This window comes from Vitis vinifera, chromosome 14 (assembly GCF_030704535.1).
Source record: "Vitis vinifera cultivar Pinot Noir 40024 chromosome 14, ASM3070453v1".
Lineage (NCBI taxonomy): Eukaryota > Viridiplantae > Streptophyta > Magnoliopsida > Vitales > Vitaceae > Vitis > Vitis vinifera.
The window spans coordinates 23839980-23856903 of record NC_081818.1 but is presented as its reverse complement, the minus strand read 5'-3'; the positions used below and the strand labels follow the sequence as shown (position 1 = coordinate 23856903).

Below are 16924 nucleotides of genomic sequence, written 5' to 3'. Positions count from 1 at the left end.
TCGACCAGCCTTTCAAAAATGGTATTTTAAAACAGGTTTTTCAAAAATTAATTCCGAAAAGCAATTATTTATTTATTTATTTATCTATTATGGGTGTGGGTGAAGGTATTCAACTCTTATTGAATTTATTATAGAAATAATTGGTTAAAAGAAATAAAAAGATACGATATCCATAAATCTAATCATTTTGTACCTTGAAAAATAACTCGTGTTTTAACATAAATGCATAAATATTTTTCAACTTATTAATTATTTACATGTATATTTCAAAACAAAATGTTATTTTTGTAAGAAAAAAAAATCGAAACATTTTTGTTTGAAACGAATATTTATTAAGATAAAAAAAACATGAAAGGTTAGATTTACCAAATAAGGATAATTTCATCCCTTTAATCAAATAAGTGAATAACTCTTTATTTCATTAATTTGTTAATAAAAATGATTTTTTTATGTTTGATTTTATTATGAAAAAAATTAAATATGATTACAATAAATTAATTTGTTATATTTTAAAATTATTTTATTTCACATAGAAGAGTTAAAACAAATAAAATAAGTTTAAAACAATATAAAAAGATAATTTATTAGCTTTAAATTTTTTTTTATTTTTTTTAACTTCTTCTTTGATTCTACTTTTTTTTTTTCTTCAAAATTTCTAGCACCAAACATAATTTTATGAAATACATTTGAAAAACAAAATCAAATTTGTTATAACAAAACAATGTGTTTTCAAAACAAATTACCCAAAACTTATTAATTTAAAATTAAAGAACTATTTTAGAAAAATTGTTAGAAATACTCGTATGATTCATATGATTATTAGATTGTTACAAGAAAGCATTTTTAATTAATTTATCCTATCGTCCATCATCTCTAAATAAGAAATAGAATAAGAAATTGATAATCTTTCATATTTTATTTTTAACCAACCATGAGATGTAATTCTCATGGTTTATTAAAACTTTCCACATTATGTGTGACCTAATTTGGTAATCTTATAGTTGGATTAAGATATTTATTTGTTAGTTAAGATTCTCGGGAAACAAACACATCACCATTTTGGCAAGGAGAAGAAAAAGGAAAGAAATTGAGCATATGGTTAAACAGAATAAAGTTTCCACGAAAATATCTTCAAATTTATTTATTTATTTATTTTTTAATTCTATTGAAAAAAAAAGTGAAAATTTTAAATAATTTTTATTATATTTGGTAGTCTTCCAGATCGAATGGTTGGGCTGGCTTCCAAACCGAACCGAATCTACCCGACCCGACCCGACCCATTAGATAAAAACACCCGTCTAGTACTCAGACGGTAGTAACCGTCTATAACAAAAACTCCCACTTGGTTATGATTTACTAGTAGCCATCTTCCGAGGTAGGGTTTTTATCTCTCTCCCTCTCCTGCTGCTGAAATAACTAGGGTTTCCAATTTGGCGTTGCAGAGAGAGGGAGCTTCGACAATGACGACCCTTGTGCCTACTTCCGAGGAAGATCCGGCGCTTTCCGTCGTCCGCTACACCGCCGAGATTTCCTGGGCCGACGCTGGTCCTGAGGTACTGTTTTCACATGTCTCTCTGTATGTAATCTGTGGGGTTTAATTTGAAATTATTCCTTTTGGTTTTATTTTTCGTGATTTGTAATCACTGGCTTCAATCGAGTGAGGAATTGTTGATATACATATTTGTCTAGAACGAACCTCTATAATCGTTCGCGAGGTGGGTTGGTGATTGGCATATATTACGGAAAAGTGGGAGCTTTGATTGCATGTTAATCGAATGCTTGAGCATTCGTATTTTCTTGTTAAAACTTTGGGTTTTCATCCCGGCTTTTGTAGTTGATTCTGCCTTTCACGAGGGAGACTCGCCTAATGTCAAAAGCCTCATGACTGATGGAGTGCTTCAAATCAAAGTCCTTTAACGTTTTAGGATTGTAATAGACCACCATGCTTCTGGGGCTGATTTCATGGTTCTCAATCTTGTGGCCCGGCCAAGATAGTCCTGTTCTCTGGCCCTATTCTCCTAGGAGTCCTATTCCATGACTCCTAGGATCCAAACATGGAGTCCAGCTTACAAATCTTGACCCGAACACCAAAAGCCCTAGAATTGATGTTTAGGATTGTAATATGATATTATGTTGTTATGAGGGGATTAAGTACTCTCTCTCCCCCCTCTTTTGGGTTTTGTTTTTTGGAGAGTCTTTGCTAAAATTGGGTCTTGGTGAATTCATTTTATCTGGATTTTCTGTGTCTTTGGTCATTGCCAGGTTGCTGAGCCACAGGTGACTAGATTATGTATGGAAGCTCAAGAATGCATGGTGAGGGGCAGATGGTTGGATTTGGCATCATTAATGCTCACATCTGCTGACTTGATGTTTTCCAAAGCATCAGATAAAGGTACAGTTTGTTTTTCTTTAATGCTTGAATTTGTTCATGACCGAGATTGTTCTTAAAGAATGCGGCAATGGATGTGCATATGGGCGAGAGCAAAATAGGCAAAGAAATAAACTGACTGATAATTGTTAAATAGGCATGCTTGTCTCAACGTTTTCTCCTGACACAAGATTGCAACATTTTGTAAATTACTTGTGCTGTAGACACGAGATGGTATTGATAAGTTTTTTTCACCCTGTGATTTTCATGTGATGTTTACAGCTATTAGTCCATTATTTTCAACTGTTATTAGGTCGGGATGATTGACTTTGAGAGTGAGGATTTGTCCCAATCTATTGTCCATTTTCTCATATGCAGGCTAAGTGATCCTGTTATGGGTGATTTTATTTTATAATAGCAACTTAGAAAATTTACAAAGTCTTATATGGGTCAAAGCAGTTTTGGTCGATCAAGTTGTGCAAAAACAAAATCAAGTAAGATGAAGTTCCTCTTTATATAAATGATATCTGATTTATATATTTTTTAATCCCAGATCTTGAGTGCATCTTCACTGTCATCTGTAATCTTGTCACGAAGTCTGAAAGTCCAGATGAAGCATTGGAGATGGCAAAGTTTATATCTGCAAAAATTACTCAACAACCAAATGACAAGGCTGCATTGCGTTTGAAGATGTAATATTGCTTCTATTTCCCCCTTTTTTATACTCACACATTAGAATATATTTTGTATGCATGCCTTTTTTGCTTTGCCTTTTGGAAACTGTTGTATACGTCCTGCGTTCTTTGGTGCACTAGTTCTTTTCTCAGTTTTAATATATTTCCTCTTATTTTCCTTTTTAAAAAATGTATGCATGTTGGAAATAGAAGATATAATACCATTCATGGTTGCTATTTTAGCTTGTGTAATTTTTGAGGCATTAACTCATGCTTGTCTTCCTCTTTTCTCTTTTCAGATTGTTTAATCTTTACAATCTATTAGAGAATCCATACAGCCGATTCTATGTTTATATGAAGGCTCTTAATTTGGCAGTCAATGGAAAAGTCACCGAACATATTATCCCTTCTTTCAAAATGATGGATAGCTTCTTGAAAGAGTGGAATATCGGGATCTTGGATCAGAGAGCTCTCTATCTCAACATCTCTAATATTTTAAAAGAAAATAAAAGGTAGAATCTGAAGGATTCTTCTTTTTATAATGCTGCAATCAGTTCCTTTTTTTTTTGGTTAATGTCTTTTAGGTTTCATTTGGATACACTTTCTGTTTTTTGTTTTTAAAAACAGAAACTCGTATACAAAATTTTTTGACGTAGCTTATGTCCTTAAAAATAGCTTTTGAAAATTTTAAAATTTGAGGTAGTAATATTTTTTTAATACCTCAATTTTTTTATCCAGTTTTGAAAAACCATTACATTTTCGGTGTAAGCCTCTAAAAGTTCTTATATTTCACATGGAAGTTACTACTATTTATTTATTTTTATTTTTATTTTAAAAAAAAAACAGAAAGCAGGATGGGTATCCAAAAAGACTTCGTTATTACTTTTCCTAGTAAATTATTTTTATAAAATTGATTTTTATGGATTTTTTATTTTATTTTTTTATTTATAGTTTGGGAAAGGATTATTTCAAATTCCTGACCAAGTACTTAGCTACCTTTTCTGGAGAAGATGCATATACCATGAGTGAAGCCAAGGAAGAAGCTGTCCGCACTATTATGGAATTTGTGAGGGCACCAGACATGTTTCAGGTATTTGAGCCTATAAAATATATATATATATATGTATGTATGTATGTATGTGTATGTATGTATGCATATGTATGTATGTATGTATATATAAAATTGAGGGTCTTAATTTCAAAGATCTGAAGATGAGTTCTATGTAATTTTTCATGTTGGATGTGTATATTCTTTCTGTTGATATGTTTTATGAATTTGTTCTTTGTATGGTCTCTCAGTTTTAGTTTCATCATCTTTCATCTAACTTTAACCTGGGCTGCCTATTCTTTTTTCTTTAAGCTCAAGGAGTGGCCCTTAATCATTGTATTGAGAGATCATACCTATCAAAAAAAAAAAAAATTGTAGTGAGATCATCATCTGCCATGGAGTGATAGAGTCACTGAATCTTCTCAATGCAGTCCACACACACAAAGATTACTGCTCACTTTCCCACAAATATAGACTCCAAATAAAGCTGAACATAAGCCCATCAAACAAACATAGCACCATGCAAACAGAAGTACACACCCACACTCCCACTTACACAGATTACCACTCACTTTCCCACAACTATTGGCTCCAAATAGAGCTGAACATATAAGCCCATCAAACAAACATAGTACCATGCAAACAGAAGGGCATGTCAAAATTAATCTCTAAATCACTCTTTTTGCAGAATTTACAGTGTTAGCACCAGAGCATAACAGATATAACAAACTAGTGATAAAAAATTCATTTTTATGAATACTGGTGTTGTAGGTCAGACCACAGGAAAGACAACTAAGCACTTCAAATGGAACAAGAGTATTATCACAACAAAACTTATTACTCAGACACTTGACTACAACCCAGCTTACAGTGGTAGAAGAGTAGCCAATTTTACAGTGCTGGAAAAAAATACATTCCAGCACCTTCATTCAAAGCTTTCTAGTATCCAGTTGAAACCCAAATAATGAGGGGGGGGGGGAAGAATTTTGTGGCATAAACAATTTTAGTAATTTGTAAACTAAGGAAATGATTATAGTTCCAGCATTTTTTTCCCTTTTTCATAGCTTATAAGTGGCAGAAAACTTCTCAAGTGAAGCCAGTTGATCTTCAACTGTGTCCCAGAGAACACCTTTGAGGAGATGAGAAATTAGCAACCGACCTTTAACTTCTGACTGATGGCTGTATGGTGCTGATCTTGACTGTCTTTGTTTTGAACACAGATACACTTTTATGATTAACTTAAAAGAAAACTTTGATGAATCAAGGAGATCTGAGAGAGCAAAACTCTTTAAGGGTGATTTATTCAATAGATGAGGAAATTTGTAGGATCTTTAAGGGATTTTTTCAGAGAAAAATAAAAGGAGAAGAGGACGAAGGTAAAGATTGAAACTATAACTGATTTCCTGAGTCCCAGAAATGTCGCTTGGGTGTTATGGTGCTTGGATAATTAATAGATCAGTAATAAATCCAGACATGTTTTGTGTCTGCTGTTGTTTGTTCCGGGGGTGCCATTGTTACTGCACATGGTTTTTTTAACCATAGTTCAAGTTATAGTATCTCTTTATTCTTGAAGCAAGCATCCTGCACCACCTGTTATTCTCTTTATTTTTTCTTCAGTCTTGATTATAATTTTGGGTTGGGTGCCCAGAAAATTAATTCCTTTTTTTTTGGTTGTATTTCAGTGTGATCTGCTGGATATGCCTGCAGTAGGACAATTGGAGAAAGACGCTAAATATGCATTGGTCTATCAGCTTCTGAAGATTTTTCTCACTCAGAGGCTTGATGCCTATTTAGATTTTCATGCTGCAAACTCAACTCTACTTAAAAGCTATGGTAATTGTTTTCTGATCTTGCAACATTTAAAACCCTGTTCTGGTAGATGACCTAGCCAATTTTCTTTTATTTGGAATTTGCATCTGGGAATGTTGCAGGTCTTGTCCATGAAGACTGTATAACTAAGATGAGGTTAATGTCTCTGGTGGATCTTGGCTCTGATGAATCTTGTCAAATTCCATATTCTCTCATCAAAGACACACTTAGGGTAAAAGCATCTTTGCTCTTTCTTACTCTGCTTCTACCAGGTGTCCCATCTACAAGTTGGTTAAATATATTGGTGCAATTTTGTTTGCAGATTGATGATGATGAGGTGGAACTCTGGGTGGTTAAGGCAATAACTGTGAAATTAATGGATTGTAAGATGGACCAAATGAATCAAGTTGTGCTTGTGAGGTACTCCATTTAGTTCCCTTTTTAGTTTCTGATTTATTCCACTTTCAGCAAAGAAAGATTCCACTACACCATTGACCTTGATTTATACACTATTAACTGGTTTCCATTTGGGTCTGATATGAGTAGCCGCTGTAGTGAGCGTGTATTTGGGCAGCAGCAGTGGCAAAACCTTCGATCAAAGCTACTGACATGGAGGGTAATGAACTTCCCAGAATTAATGCTTGTGTTTGTTGTTGTCCCATTGTCAATATCTGCCATCACATTATTATTTCCCAAGCCTTTCAGCTGGTATCATTCTTTTTCTGAACCTTGCATGCACAATTGATGGTGTACCTTTAGAGGCACCTGATTTTGTTGGTGTGGAAATAGTTGAGAAGAGGCCAATATGGTTGCCTATTATATTTGCTTTATCATAATGTATTTCCATTAACCCCTTTCCTTTTTGCAATGGTTACTTATATTTGGTGTTTAATTTCCTTGATGTTTTTTTCTCTAGGGTAATATTGCAAATGTCATCAATACCATTCAAGCCAACAAGATAAGTGAAGATGGCTCTCAGGCAATGCAAGGCTTGACGATACGATAAGTTAATCACTGCTTTTTGTCGGCCAGCATTATCTAGAGATAGGTTAGACTGAGATTGGGGCTGAACTGAAGTGCAATTGAGTTTCATTTGATTTTCCTTTTGACAGAGTTTAAGTTATTTTTTGTTTTGTTTTTTCATTCTACCAAAGCTAAATGACTACATGGATTAGCATGTATCATTCACAAACATGTATTGTATTTAAAAGTTTTGTTGGATTGCTCCTCCCTTCAATTTTGTGTGGGATTTCTTCTTGATCAGCTTCCAACTTGATTGCCCATCTTTAACGGTAAAGATGAGGATGGACACTTACTTCTAATGGGGTGTTGAAGAAAAATTAAATAGTCAGATTGTAACCATGTCAAACATGAGACTGGTAAAACATAGGTCTTCCAGTGAGAAGCCCAGTTGGTGCAGCTTCAGTAGGATAACACGAGCATCTATCTTTTTCATGTGATTTAGGTTGATTTCACTAGTTGACCGTGCTGTGTTGGAATAGAATTGTGGCATCCAAGACAATTTGTCTGTTGTATTGTGGGGTGTAAAGAATAGTCTAAAGGGATGACAGGTTTGGAACATTGTTTCACATTACTAATCATTCAAGCAGAGGAATCATTTACAAACGAAGATTTCAGTCCACCTAATATAACTAGTTGGGGGTTGAAGGTCCTTGGAGTTGCCTTTTGACGAGGCCAGTGTAAATACCATTCTTGCTGAGAAGCTCCTCATGGTTGCCACTTTCTGCTATTCGACCATCAGATATTACAGCAACTGTGTCTGCACTTTTTACGGTTGAAAGCCTGTGTGCTATTACCAGAACTGTCCTGCCCCTCATCAGAGACTCCATTGCATCCTGCCCACCACATCCAGGATTGGTTAATCAAGAAATAGCATCATTTTATCAGGTGGAAAATCATGCACATTTTGTATACCCCCTAGCTTAGGCAGCTTTCCTATGATCCTATCCTTTCTTCCATTTGGATTCTTAATCTCCAAAACATTTTATACCTTTCCTTTGAAAAGAAATAAAGAAATTTCATAAGAAGAAAGGGAAAATGGTTTACATGATTTGCCTACTTAATTTGGTGCTCACTAAGAATCGTGGAGAAAGGAACAAAATGCTTGTATATTTTCAAATTTTTTATTCTCAAGAAAATTATAATTACAGAAGATCAGAAATTTTTTGAGTTCAAATTTATTTATTGTTTCATTATTTTTCTCCATCCTTGCCTTTTCCCCTTCTCTCATGGTTTCTTAGTACCATATCTGGTTCCAACCAGGAAATATACGCCATTAAAATTCCTCAAATTTTCCTTGATCTTAGATTCTTACATAACAAGCTCACATAAATTCAAAAATTCAGGAAACTTTGATGATACGACTTCTTGTATCTGTCTGAAACAAATGAAAGCATATTTTGCAGTTCATCGTTTGCAGATAATGCAGAGTTAGTTCGGTTGATGAGATTATAGAAATGCATGACAGCATAACAAGATCTGTTGGGGTATGATTATAGAAAGTTTTCATGGGGTCAACTTTGGTCTTTAGTTATAGCAGCTATCAAACTTGGGCTGATGATTAACTTGGCAGCCATAGGAGAAACTCAAATGCCTGCTTCCATAATCTGTGTTATCTTGGTGTAGGGATTGAAAATGCTACTGACAGAATTAAAGCTGCTAAGTTAAAATGGGATTGTGGTTGCTTCCAATACATTACTTGCCTATGCATTTTAATCCAATTGATAGTTTTCAAACAAATATGGTGTCAAGGTTAGGCATTGCCTTATTAGCTTGAGTGCCATCCGCTTGAATGCTTTGTAAAAGTAGTACTTTCAAGCTTAAAATTTATGAGTATGCCAGTCTCACCTGAACAAGGTATTCACTCTCGGCATCCAGAGCGCTGGTGGCTTCGTCTAATAGCAAAACTCTTGGGTCCATCAGGAGTGCCCTCGCAATTGCAATCCTTTGTTTCTGGCCTCCTGAGAGTCTCAACCCACGCTCTCCAACAACAGTTCGATATTTTTCAGGAAAATTTTCTATGAAATCATGGGCATTAGCCATTTTCTGCAGTTGCCGTAACTCTGTCAGCATATACAATTGCCAACTCAAAATTTTGAAGGGGAAAAGAGAAGCTGCTGAAAACTCACAGCTGCATGTTCTATTTCTGAACTGCTTGCTTTGCCATCGAACCCGTAGGCAATGTTCTCTTCCACAGAGCAATTGAAAAGTACAGGCTCCTGGCTCACTATACTTATCTGCATATTTTGGAAGAAAAAATGACAGCTGATGTGTTCACAACCAATATAAGAATATTAAAAATTAGCATTCTAATGGTTTTAGGTTATGACAAGAGTAAACCTAAAGTGATGCTGACATGCCATCAAGGCTTTAAGATTCAAATAATTTTGGTTCAGCTGGCTAATCTTAGTGATTTAACTGTTAGGGAGGACCTTAGGCCTATTCCAATCATGTTTCCTAGTCCTCATTTTAAGCTACTACAGGTGAATTCAGTCATAATGAATGTCATTTGAGCAGAGATAGCAGTGAATGAGTCTGTTAATTTTCTAGTTCTTCACTAAGGGCTTTTCTTTGGCTTTCTATATAAAGCAACCCCTCCTTTCTCTTGCCACTGGCTGCATAAAAATTTCATGGGAGCAAGATAAACTGCATAAAAATGAATATCATGGGCTTCCCAACAAAAATATCTAGGGCCAAGATTACCTTCTTGTGTAGATACTTGTGTGATATTTCCACTAGAGGAACCCCATTTAGCAAAATCTTTCCCTTGAGAGGGTCGTAAAACCTCTCAATTAGGCCAGCAATTGTTGTCTGCAATATACAAAACAAAGTTAATGAAGTTGTCACTAGGTTTTGGTCAATCACTTGTTTATCTAAAACTGGAAAAAATGAAGTCAAGAGGAATGGGCAATGGCCTAACAGAGAAAGAATAATGATAATTACTTTTCCACCACCACTTGGACCAACAAGGGCAACTTTTGAACCAGGCCTCAGTTTCAAAGTTATTCCCTGAAATTGAAACAAGGGTTGTTAGATACTAAGATGTAGTCCGAAAATTTTCAGTTCTTGTCATCTACTGTAAACATATTAAACTCATACTATGGTTAGATGGTTCCTGTATGGGATCAAGCATTTTGATTAGATAAGTCAAGGATAACTTTTTGGATTCTTACAAGAACTATTCCAACCCAGCTAGCTGTTAGATTTAAAATTCCATTTTCTTTTCTTGACAGCTCTTCTACAAGACAGAGCAGTACGGACATTTTTCATTTCCTTTTCATCTTGGTATCCTAAAGCCTAAAGGGGGTGAGAGAATAAAACAAACTCATAACCATGGTATCTATGTGCATTGATTCTAAAAGAATAATGATGGTTTGCTAGAAAAGAAGCATATTCTTGGTTTTAAATGCTTGTCCAGTTTCAGAACGCGCACACTCATATATGTTGATAGTCTTCAGAACACAATTACATATAACTGTGCAAAACCATTACCTTGAGTATCATGTGACTGGGCCGAGAAGGATATGCAAACCAGATATCATCTAATTCCACATCTCCATCTGGATTCCTGCTCCATCAAACCCACATTGTCATCAACAAGGATGGGTTTAGCATTAGTAAAAAAGCCAACAAAATGGTTACCTACTGATATTAGATGCTAAAAAAAAAGGTCCTCAGTTAGATCTCCTAAATCAGTAGTTCTTAAAATAAAAAATTTCTCAGTTTGATTTCCTAAATCAGTGATTGGTATGCACAGGTGATGTGGGGAGGACAGAGTGATGTTAGTTAACCAACCCTAAGGGGCACTCATTCCCTGATATCGGCATGGTTGAGACACGATCTAGCAGCTGAAAAACTCTCCTACTTGCACCTGCAGCTTTCATTCCAGCTGTATATAGTCCTGCTAGTGAGGATACTGAGGATCGAACTGCATTTCAAGAGTTTTAGCACATTAAGTACTTTAGTATCCAAAAACTTCTGATAATAAAGTATAAGCTGTGAATTACATTCTATTTGATAAGGCTATAGAGAAGTGCTAAATCAGGCTAAGAATATTGGTTTGGGGTAAATATAAATCAAAAGCTGAGTTGATAAAACCATCAAAAGAAGATCAACAACATAAAAAATATGTACATGTAACCATGTACAAGAAATGGCTTCTTGTCTTGATTTTTATATTTTAGTAAGCTTTGAGGTCTTAATCATGCTACAGAGAAAAACTCTGAAGATGTTAAAAGATCGGCTAATTTTGAAATTCTTCTGTGTTCAATCCAAAAATTTCAGTAGTGATACAAAATCTTGGCCTACTTTTGGAGGCAGCATACAGGAAGGGACGTACCTGTGAAGCAATACAGAATAAAGGATGTAAGTGAGCCAGTAGTAATTGAGCGTGCTATTGTTAAGATAGCTCCATAAACCATCACTGTAATAAGAGACAATGTGGATGCTGCATCTAGACCTCCATAAAATAGAGCAACTAATTTCTGTGGCAGAAAACAGTAATAGTTCAAAGCTCAGAATCTCCTCATATCTATGCATCACCATCTTACAAATGATAAGAGGAAATCAAGAAACTCACAGCTTGTCTAAGTCCAAGCTTGAGGGTATGATCAACTTTTTCTGAGTAACTTGAAATTGCATAACCTTCTTGAGCAAAAGATCTCACTGTCCGAATGGCCCCAAAAGATTCCTATAAAGCATCAATTTTGCTTAGGGAAACTACCACTTGAAAAACTCAGAAGATTAACCAACAATAACTCACTGGTAAGCCCTTTCACTTATATAGAACAGAAGGATCCAACTGGATGTCTTACTTGTCTAACAATATTTAACATCAACATACAAGTTACAGTTATCAGAAAAACAAGAAAATTACTCAACACAGACTTTAATTCAGGTTCTGTTGCAGTCACTTGACGGGGTTCAGACTAGCTGGTTTAAACTTCAAATACATAACATTAATTCAGAATTTTTCAGTGAAAAAAAATGCCAGGGGTTCATTATGGTACACATTGTGCAAAATATTAGGATTATAAAATGTATATGATTTCCAAGATTCACTATTACTAGAATAAAATAAAATAAAAATCAGAATTAAAATGTTGCCTACAACCTGTGCCATTGAGGAAGCTTCTGCAGCTGCAGCTTGAGTTGTATTTGAAAGTTCGCGAAGATGGTAACCAAATTTACGTGCAGCAACTGAAATGACTGGCACTACAGCCAAAGCCAACACTATGGAGGAAAAAAAAATAGTAAGCATAATAGTATAATACTCCATTGCTCAAAATGAATTACTGCAAATACTTACATGTTAACTTCCATGATGATGAGAACATGAAGCTAAGGGTGATAGCAGCAGTTGTTATGCTTGTAAGAGCTGAAGAGAGATTGGAAGTTGCCACATTCTTTATGATCTGGGAGTCTTCAGATAGTCTGCTTAGGAGTTCCCCCGTTTTAGTAACATCAAAGAAGGCAATTTCCTGTGAATCCAGTAAAACATCAAGTATGCCAAATTGTACTCAAAAGGCCCAGGCGAAAACTAATAGTGGATTGTAGAAAAAAATACTCTTGGACCAGTTTCCTTACTATGCCTCCATGGTCTCCAACACCATGTAAAATGTGTATAGTGAGATCTATGAATTTGAACCCATAAAACCCGCTAGTGCAATGGCTTAAACATATATGAATTGATGGGCTTACCTGATTAATGAGATGACTGAATAAGTCCTTTCTCAAACGAGCTACAATCCTTTCACTAACAGAAGCAAACAACCATTCCTCAAGTGCTGAACACAGAGAACTAAAAAGAAATGAAGGTTGATTAATTGCCTAAGAAGTTGCAAGGGGCAGTCAACAAAAACCAATGTCAGCTGGGAAAATGGATATGATAATAGGATTTTCTTGCATCCAAAAGCAGACATGGAGGAAAATTAGTGACTGCCATTTCTTATTTTTTATTTAAGCTAAAATGGAAAATTAATGGAATCACCAATGCCATCTGGAAGAGATCTTTAACTCAAAGGTGGGAATAAGACTCAAACAAACTAGCATTAATAAAAGAAACTCCATGATAGAGGCATAAACAAGCATAAAACCGAACAGATCAATAAAAATTTTCTTTTGCTCTTTAAAGTCCTGGAATTGGTTTCAATAGATTAGGAGGGGTTGGAAGAGTTATTTTCCAAATCACAATTTCCATTGGGTAGAACAGGAATTGAACTTCTGATTTGTTATGGCCTATCGACAAAAGTAACAAATTCACTAACAATGCATTTCTTGGCAAATGGATTCAATCCACATCTTTTCTGTCTTGTTTGAGCATTAAGCTTGGTGATGTACCATGGGATCATCAACATACACATGAAAGCAGCATAGGGATGAGTTCAATTTTTTTAGATCATCAAATGCCCTCAAAGAAATGTTAACCAAAAAAATATTCAGTTGGTAGGAAAAAGAAAACAATAATCTCATTTCACGTCTTGCATAAAATGAATAGAGTTATCAGTTCCTGTAGGGAATACAAATGCTACAGAATTTTCTGGAGTACTCAAATACAATGAAGATCAAAGAAGAGAAAACTGTGGTAGAATTGGCCATACCCTAATACAACTATCATCACAATATCTAGTACAGCATTCTTGACAGCAACCAAGGCTTCAGATTGTTGTTCAGGAGTCCTTATATCTCTTGATACAATGTCTATTATTATTCCACAATATTTTGGCTGTAACATAAGAAACTAAATATAAGACACACCAAGAAAAATATAATAGGAGCAGAAACCAAATTATATGTTCAAATTTGCCTTTGAATTTTGTGGTTTGTGATATGATCTTACATGGATATTTCTTTTGCAATCTGTCTGAATCGAGGAGTTAAAGAAACAGTTTTCACCTGTATATGCCATGCCCACTTGCAGCAAACAGACTACTATTATAGTTAACACTAACATTCTCATTGCTTGATAACTTGATAGGTTTTATGGAAAACAAACGACTCTAGTCATAATCCAAGAGAAAAAAAAAAAAAATAAAAAAAAAAAGGAAGGGAAAGATATAAATCATGAAATATTGGAAATCCTAAAAAATGTTTAATTAAACACTTCCAATTTTCATTTAATAAGCTAGTTGATATAAGGAACAATACAACCATAATACCTAGATGAGCATAAGCAAAGAAATTAGCAACCATAATACCTAGATGAGAATAAGCAAAGAAATTAGCTCGTGTCCAGTTGATCACTCAGCAAACTTATGTGGTCCAATATAATGTGACTATCAATTTTTTGGGTTATCCCATTCCAAGCCACATCCATGATTAATAATGTGCCCAAGGGGGTTTAAATTGAACTCAAGATTTTCCAATGTTATATTTCTATAATATATGAAACAAAGAGGTGTGACAGCATGGCTCATATAGATGTCGTAAACACAAGAAATTTAGTTGCTTGGACTTCTAGTTCCACCCTTTAGAAACTCCACTAAGGACCTAGGGAGACCTCTGCCTCTTTTAATCCCATGGTTTAAATCTGGAGGAATAATGAGGCATAGTGTTTATGGACTGAAAATTAAGATTTATTAGATTATCAACTCAACTTTTAAGTTTGATTCCGAAGCCACCGTCATTTAACTTAGAAAATACTAGTATAATGACTTAATACTTGAAAGTCAGAGAAAAGGGCTTGAAATGGGGCAGATTAGTGACCTTCATGTGGTTGGGCAAGTGACAATGGTGTAGTCATGAATATTTATGACTTTGGGCTTTGTAACTTCTAGAAAAAGCTTAAATAGTATGCAAAGTTATGAAGGAGATAGAAAAAAGAGTTGTGTACATGACATGGTATTGATCTTCAATCTCACCTCAAGCAGAATGAGGTAGATTCAAATAGAAGACCTGTTCCTTGTGAAGGAGCATGCTATAATAAATCTTGAAAGTTCCAGATTTTGACATTCATCGCTGAGCCAACACCATTCCTAAGCAGGTATTTCTTTCTTTCTTTCCTTTTTAATCCCAGTGAGATGATATTTTTTTGTTGAAAAGAAACATGAGAGAGACAGAGCATAGGCACCAGTACAAAAGAAAACTTACAATCATAACACGTGATGTAGATTCTATCAGAAGTGCGATGGTGGCAATAATTAGCTTCCCAGCATAAGGCTTTGCCTGGAAAGTGGAGATGCCATCAGCTTCATATATACAGAAATGTGACTCCATTTCTAGAAATAATTATAAAAGCAAGTCCTCTCTTACCAAGAAAAATACTCTGAAAAATCCCACTTTTGCTGCCTGTATTAGCCAAAATAAAATCAAGTTGCTTATAGAACTGCTCCTGATGAGAGTTGAATGGAAACGTGGATTCAAACAACACAAATAACAATCACCTGATCTGCATCTCCACGCTCAAGGTCTGTCAGGGGATCATTGGCAGCCTGGTCATCATTTGGCTTTTTCTCTGCCTAGAGTGATAAAAGTGATTCAACTATCAGTTAAGATAAACTAAAAGCTCCTATTTGAAATTTGGAAGGAAACTGGAGTTCTTTTTGTCTCATGGAAAAGAAAAGTCAGGGAAAGAAGTTTGTTCAGTCCATTGATGTGGCAGCTCATCATCTAGACTGTAGGATTACTAAGCTACATCAAAATTATACATACCACCAACTCAATTTTGCTTGTATATTAATTATATATACAACTCAACAACTATTGGAACATTTATTCAAAAGCTAAATTGTAAGCACCTGCTCCCTTCCATGTGGATGTCCGATCTCACACCAGGTCTTTGGGCTTAATGGGTCATCATGAATTTAAAACGTGTTTACATAATTAAGAGGAGTTTAATACTGTGTAGAAATTCTTTCCTATATATGTCCCTTCTGGGCTTAAGCTAAATGAACTGACATAACTTTAAAAAACGTTTATATGGCTAAGAATAACCCACTGCATATGTACCGTGTGAGGAACTTCTTCCGTATCCATGAGCCTAAATTTGTGTTAGGGTTAAAACCAATCTCCTTGAGACAAGAAGAATTTATGAAAAAGGCAAAGTGGTTAAAAATGAAACTGGACTGCAGAATAAGAAAAGAGCAAACAACTTCTGAATTATCATGGAGAAGAAATTACAACCAACCCAGAAAACAAATGAGTAAAATTAATATGGAGAAGAAAACTGAACAAACCCATCAAAGATCTTGATATGGGCATGCCAACAGAACATGGTCTTGCTAAAAAATTTCAGAATATACCAGTACCAGCACAAGCCTTTCAATGAAAATTACAGGAGAAAAAAAAAAAAAACCAAAATAACAAAGAAAAAAAACCTGAATGGGCTACTCAAAGAATTAAAAACATTATGCAAATACAAAGAAATCAAGAAAGAAAACCAAATGGGTTCATAGGAAACTCACCTCCTTGTTCAAAAGAGGGGCATTACTCTCACTACCAGAGGCCATATTCGGTTTGGATGTTTTCTCTTAATGCTGTATCTTTTTTTGTTTCTTATCCGTAAAGAGGGTATAAGAGCTTCAGGAAAATCCAAATTCCAACATTTTCGCAGGAAAAACAATGGAAAAAGAAAGTCGTGGGAAACCACCCATGCAGAGAAGTTACGGAAAAAGACAACTGCAGAAAATCAGTAACCAAAGAAATAAAAAAAAAAACGAACGTAGCCTTTGATACAATTGGAGGTGGAAAGTGGGTGTCTTTGCTCCATTGACTTCAAAATTCTGAGAAGCAATGAGAATAAAGATTCATGTCATTCCCCAATCCTCACTTGTATTTACTTTTAAATTATTTATTAAAAATAGGTATGACGTATGAACTTCCAACTGATATGATGATGGCAGCATTCAATTTCTCCAGTGAGCTTATCTCGAGTCTAGACTAAGTAATAATCTATGAATCGTGACAAAAAAGTAGTAGCTCGTCGACTAATATATAGTATGGAGGCGGCGGGTTTGGTTTGGAATGAAGTCTATACCAATTCCTACTTTGTCACTTAGAAAAGCTATT

At 35.0% G+C, this 16924-nt stretch overlaps 2 protein-coding genes across 3 annotated transcripts; one reads left to right on the top strand and one right to left on the bottom strand.

Moving 5' to 3' along the window:
* The first annotated feature begins 1249 nt into the window (after nucleotides 1–1249).
* Nucleotides 1250–7136, top strand: LOC100251424 (uncharacterized). Of its 2 annotated transcripts, XM_002280211.4 has the most exons (10): nucleotides 1250–1553; nucleotides 2263–2392; nucleotides 2922–3060; nucleotides 3342–3554; nucleotides 3994–4132; nucleotides 5773–5923; nucleotides 6022–6131; nucleotides 6222–6319; nucleotides 6446–6515; nucleotides 6816–7136. In XM_002280211.4, exons 1-10 carry the CDS (start codon nucleotides 1461–1463, stop codon nucleotides 6903–6905), a joined length of 1233 nt encoding a protein of 410 aa, XP_002280247.1. In that variant the 5' UTR covers nucleotides 1250–1460; the 3' UTR covers nucleotides 6906–7136. The 2 variants fall into 2 exon arrangements, with proteins under 2 accessions (XP_002280247.1, XP_059598837.1); XM_059742854.1 differs by having other exon boundaries at nucleotides 1323–1553; nucleotides 6446–6848.
* A 267-nt stretch (nucleotides 7137–7403) lies between these two features.
* On the bottom strand, nucleotides 7404–16794 carry LOC100259965 (ABC transporter B family member 27). The gene is made up of 17 exons (XM_002277163.5): nucleotides 16321–16794; nucleotides 15301–15375; nucleotides 15170–15205; nucleotides 15008–15082; nucleotides 13519–13643; nucleotides 12620–12719; nucleotides 12228–12399; nucleotides 12033–12151; nucleotides 11499–11609; nucleotides 11259–11403; nucleotides 10715–10847; nucleotides 10412–10487; nucleotides 9863–9928; nucleotides 9623–9730; nucleotides 9049–9156; nucleotides 8768–8965; nucleotides 7404–7755 (listed from the first exon to the last, which is right to left on the bottom strand). Exons 1-17 carry the CDS (start codon nucleotides 16363–16365, stop codon nucleotides 7552–7554), a joined length of 1896 nt encoding a protein of 631 aa, XP_002277199.1. The 5' UTR covers nucleotides 16366–16794; the 3' UTR covers nucleotides 7404–7551.
* Between the last annotated feature and the right edge of the window lie 130 nt (nucleotides 16795–16924).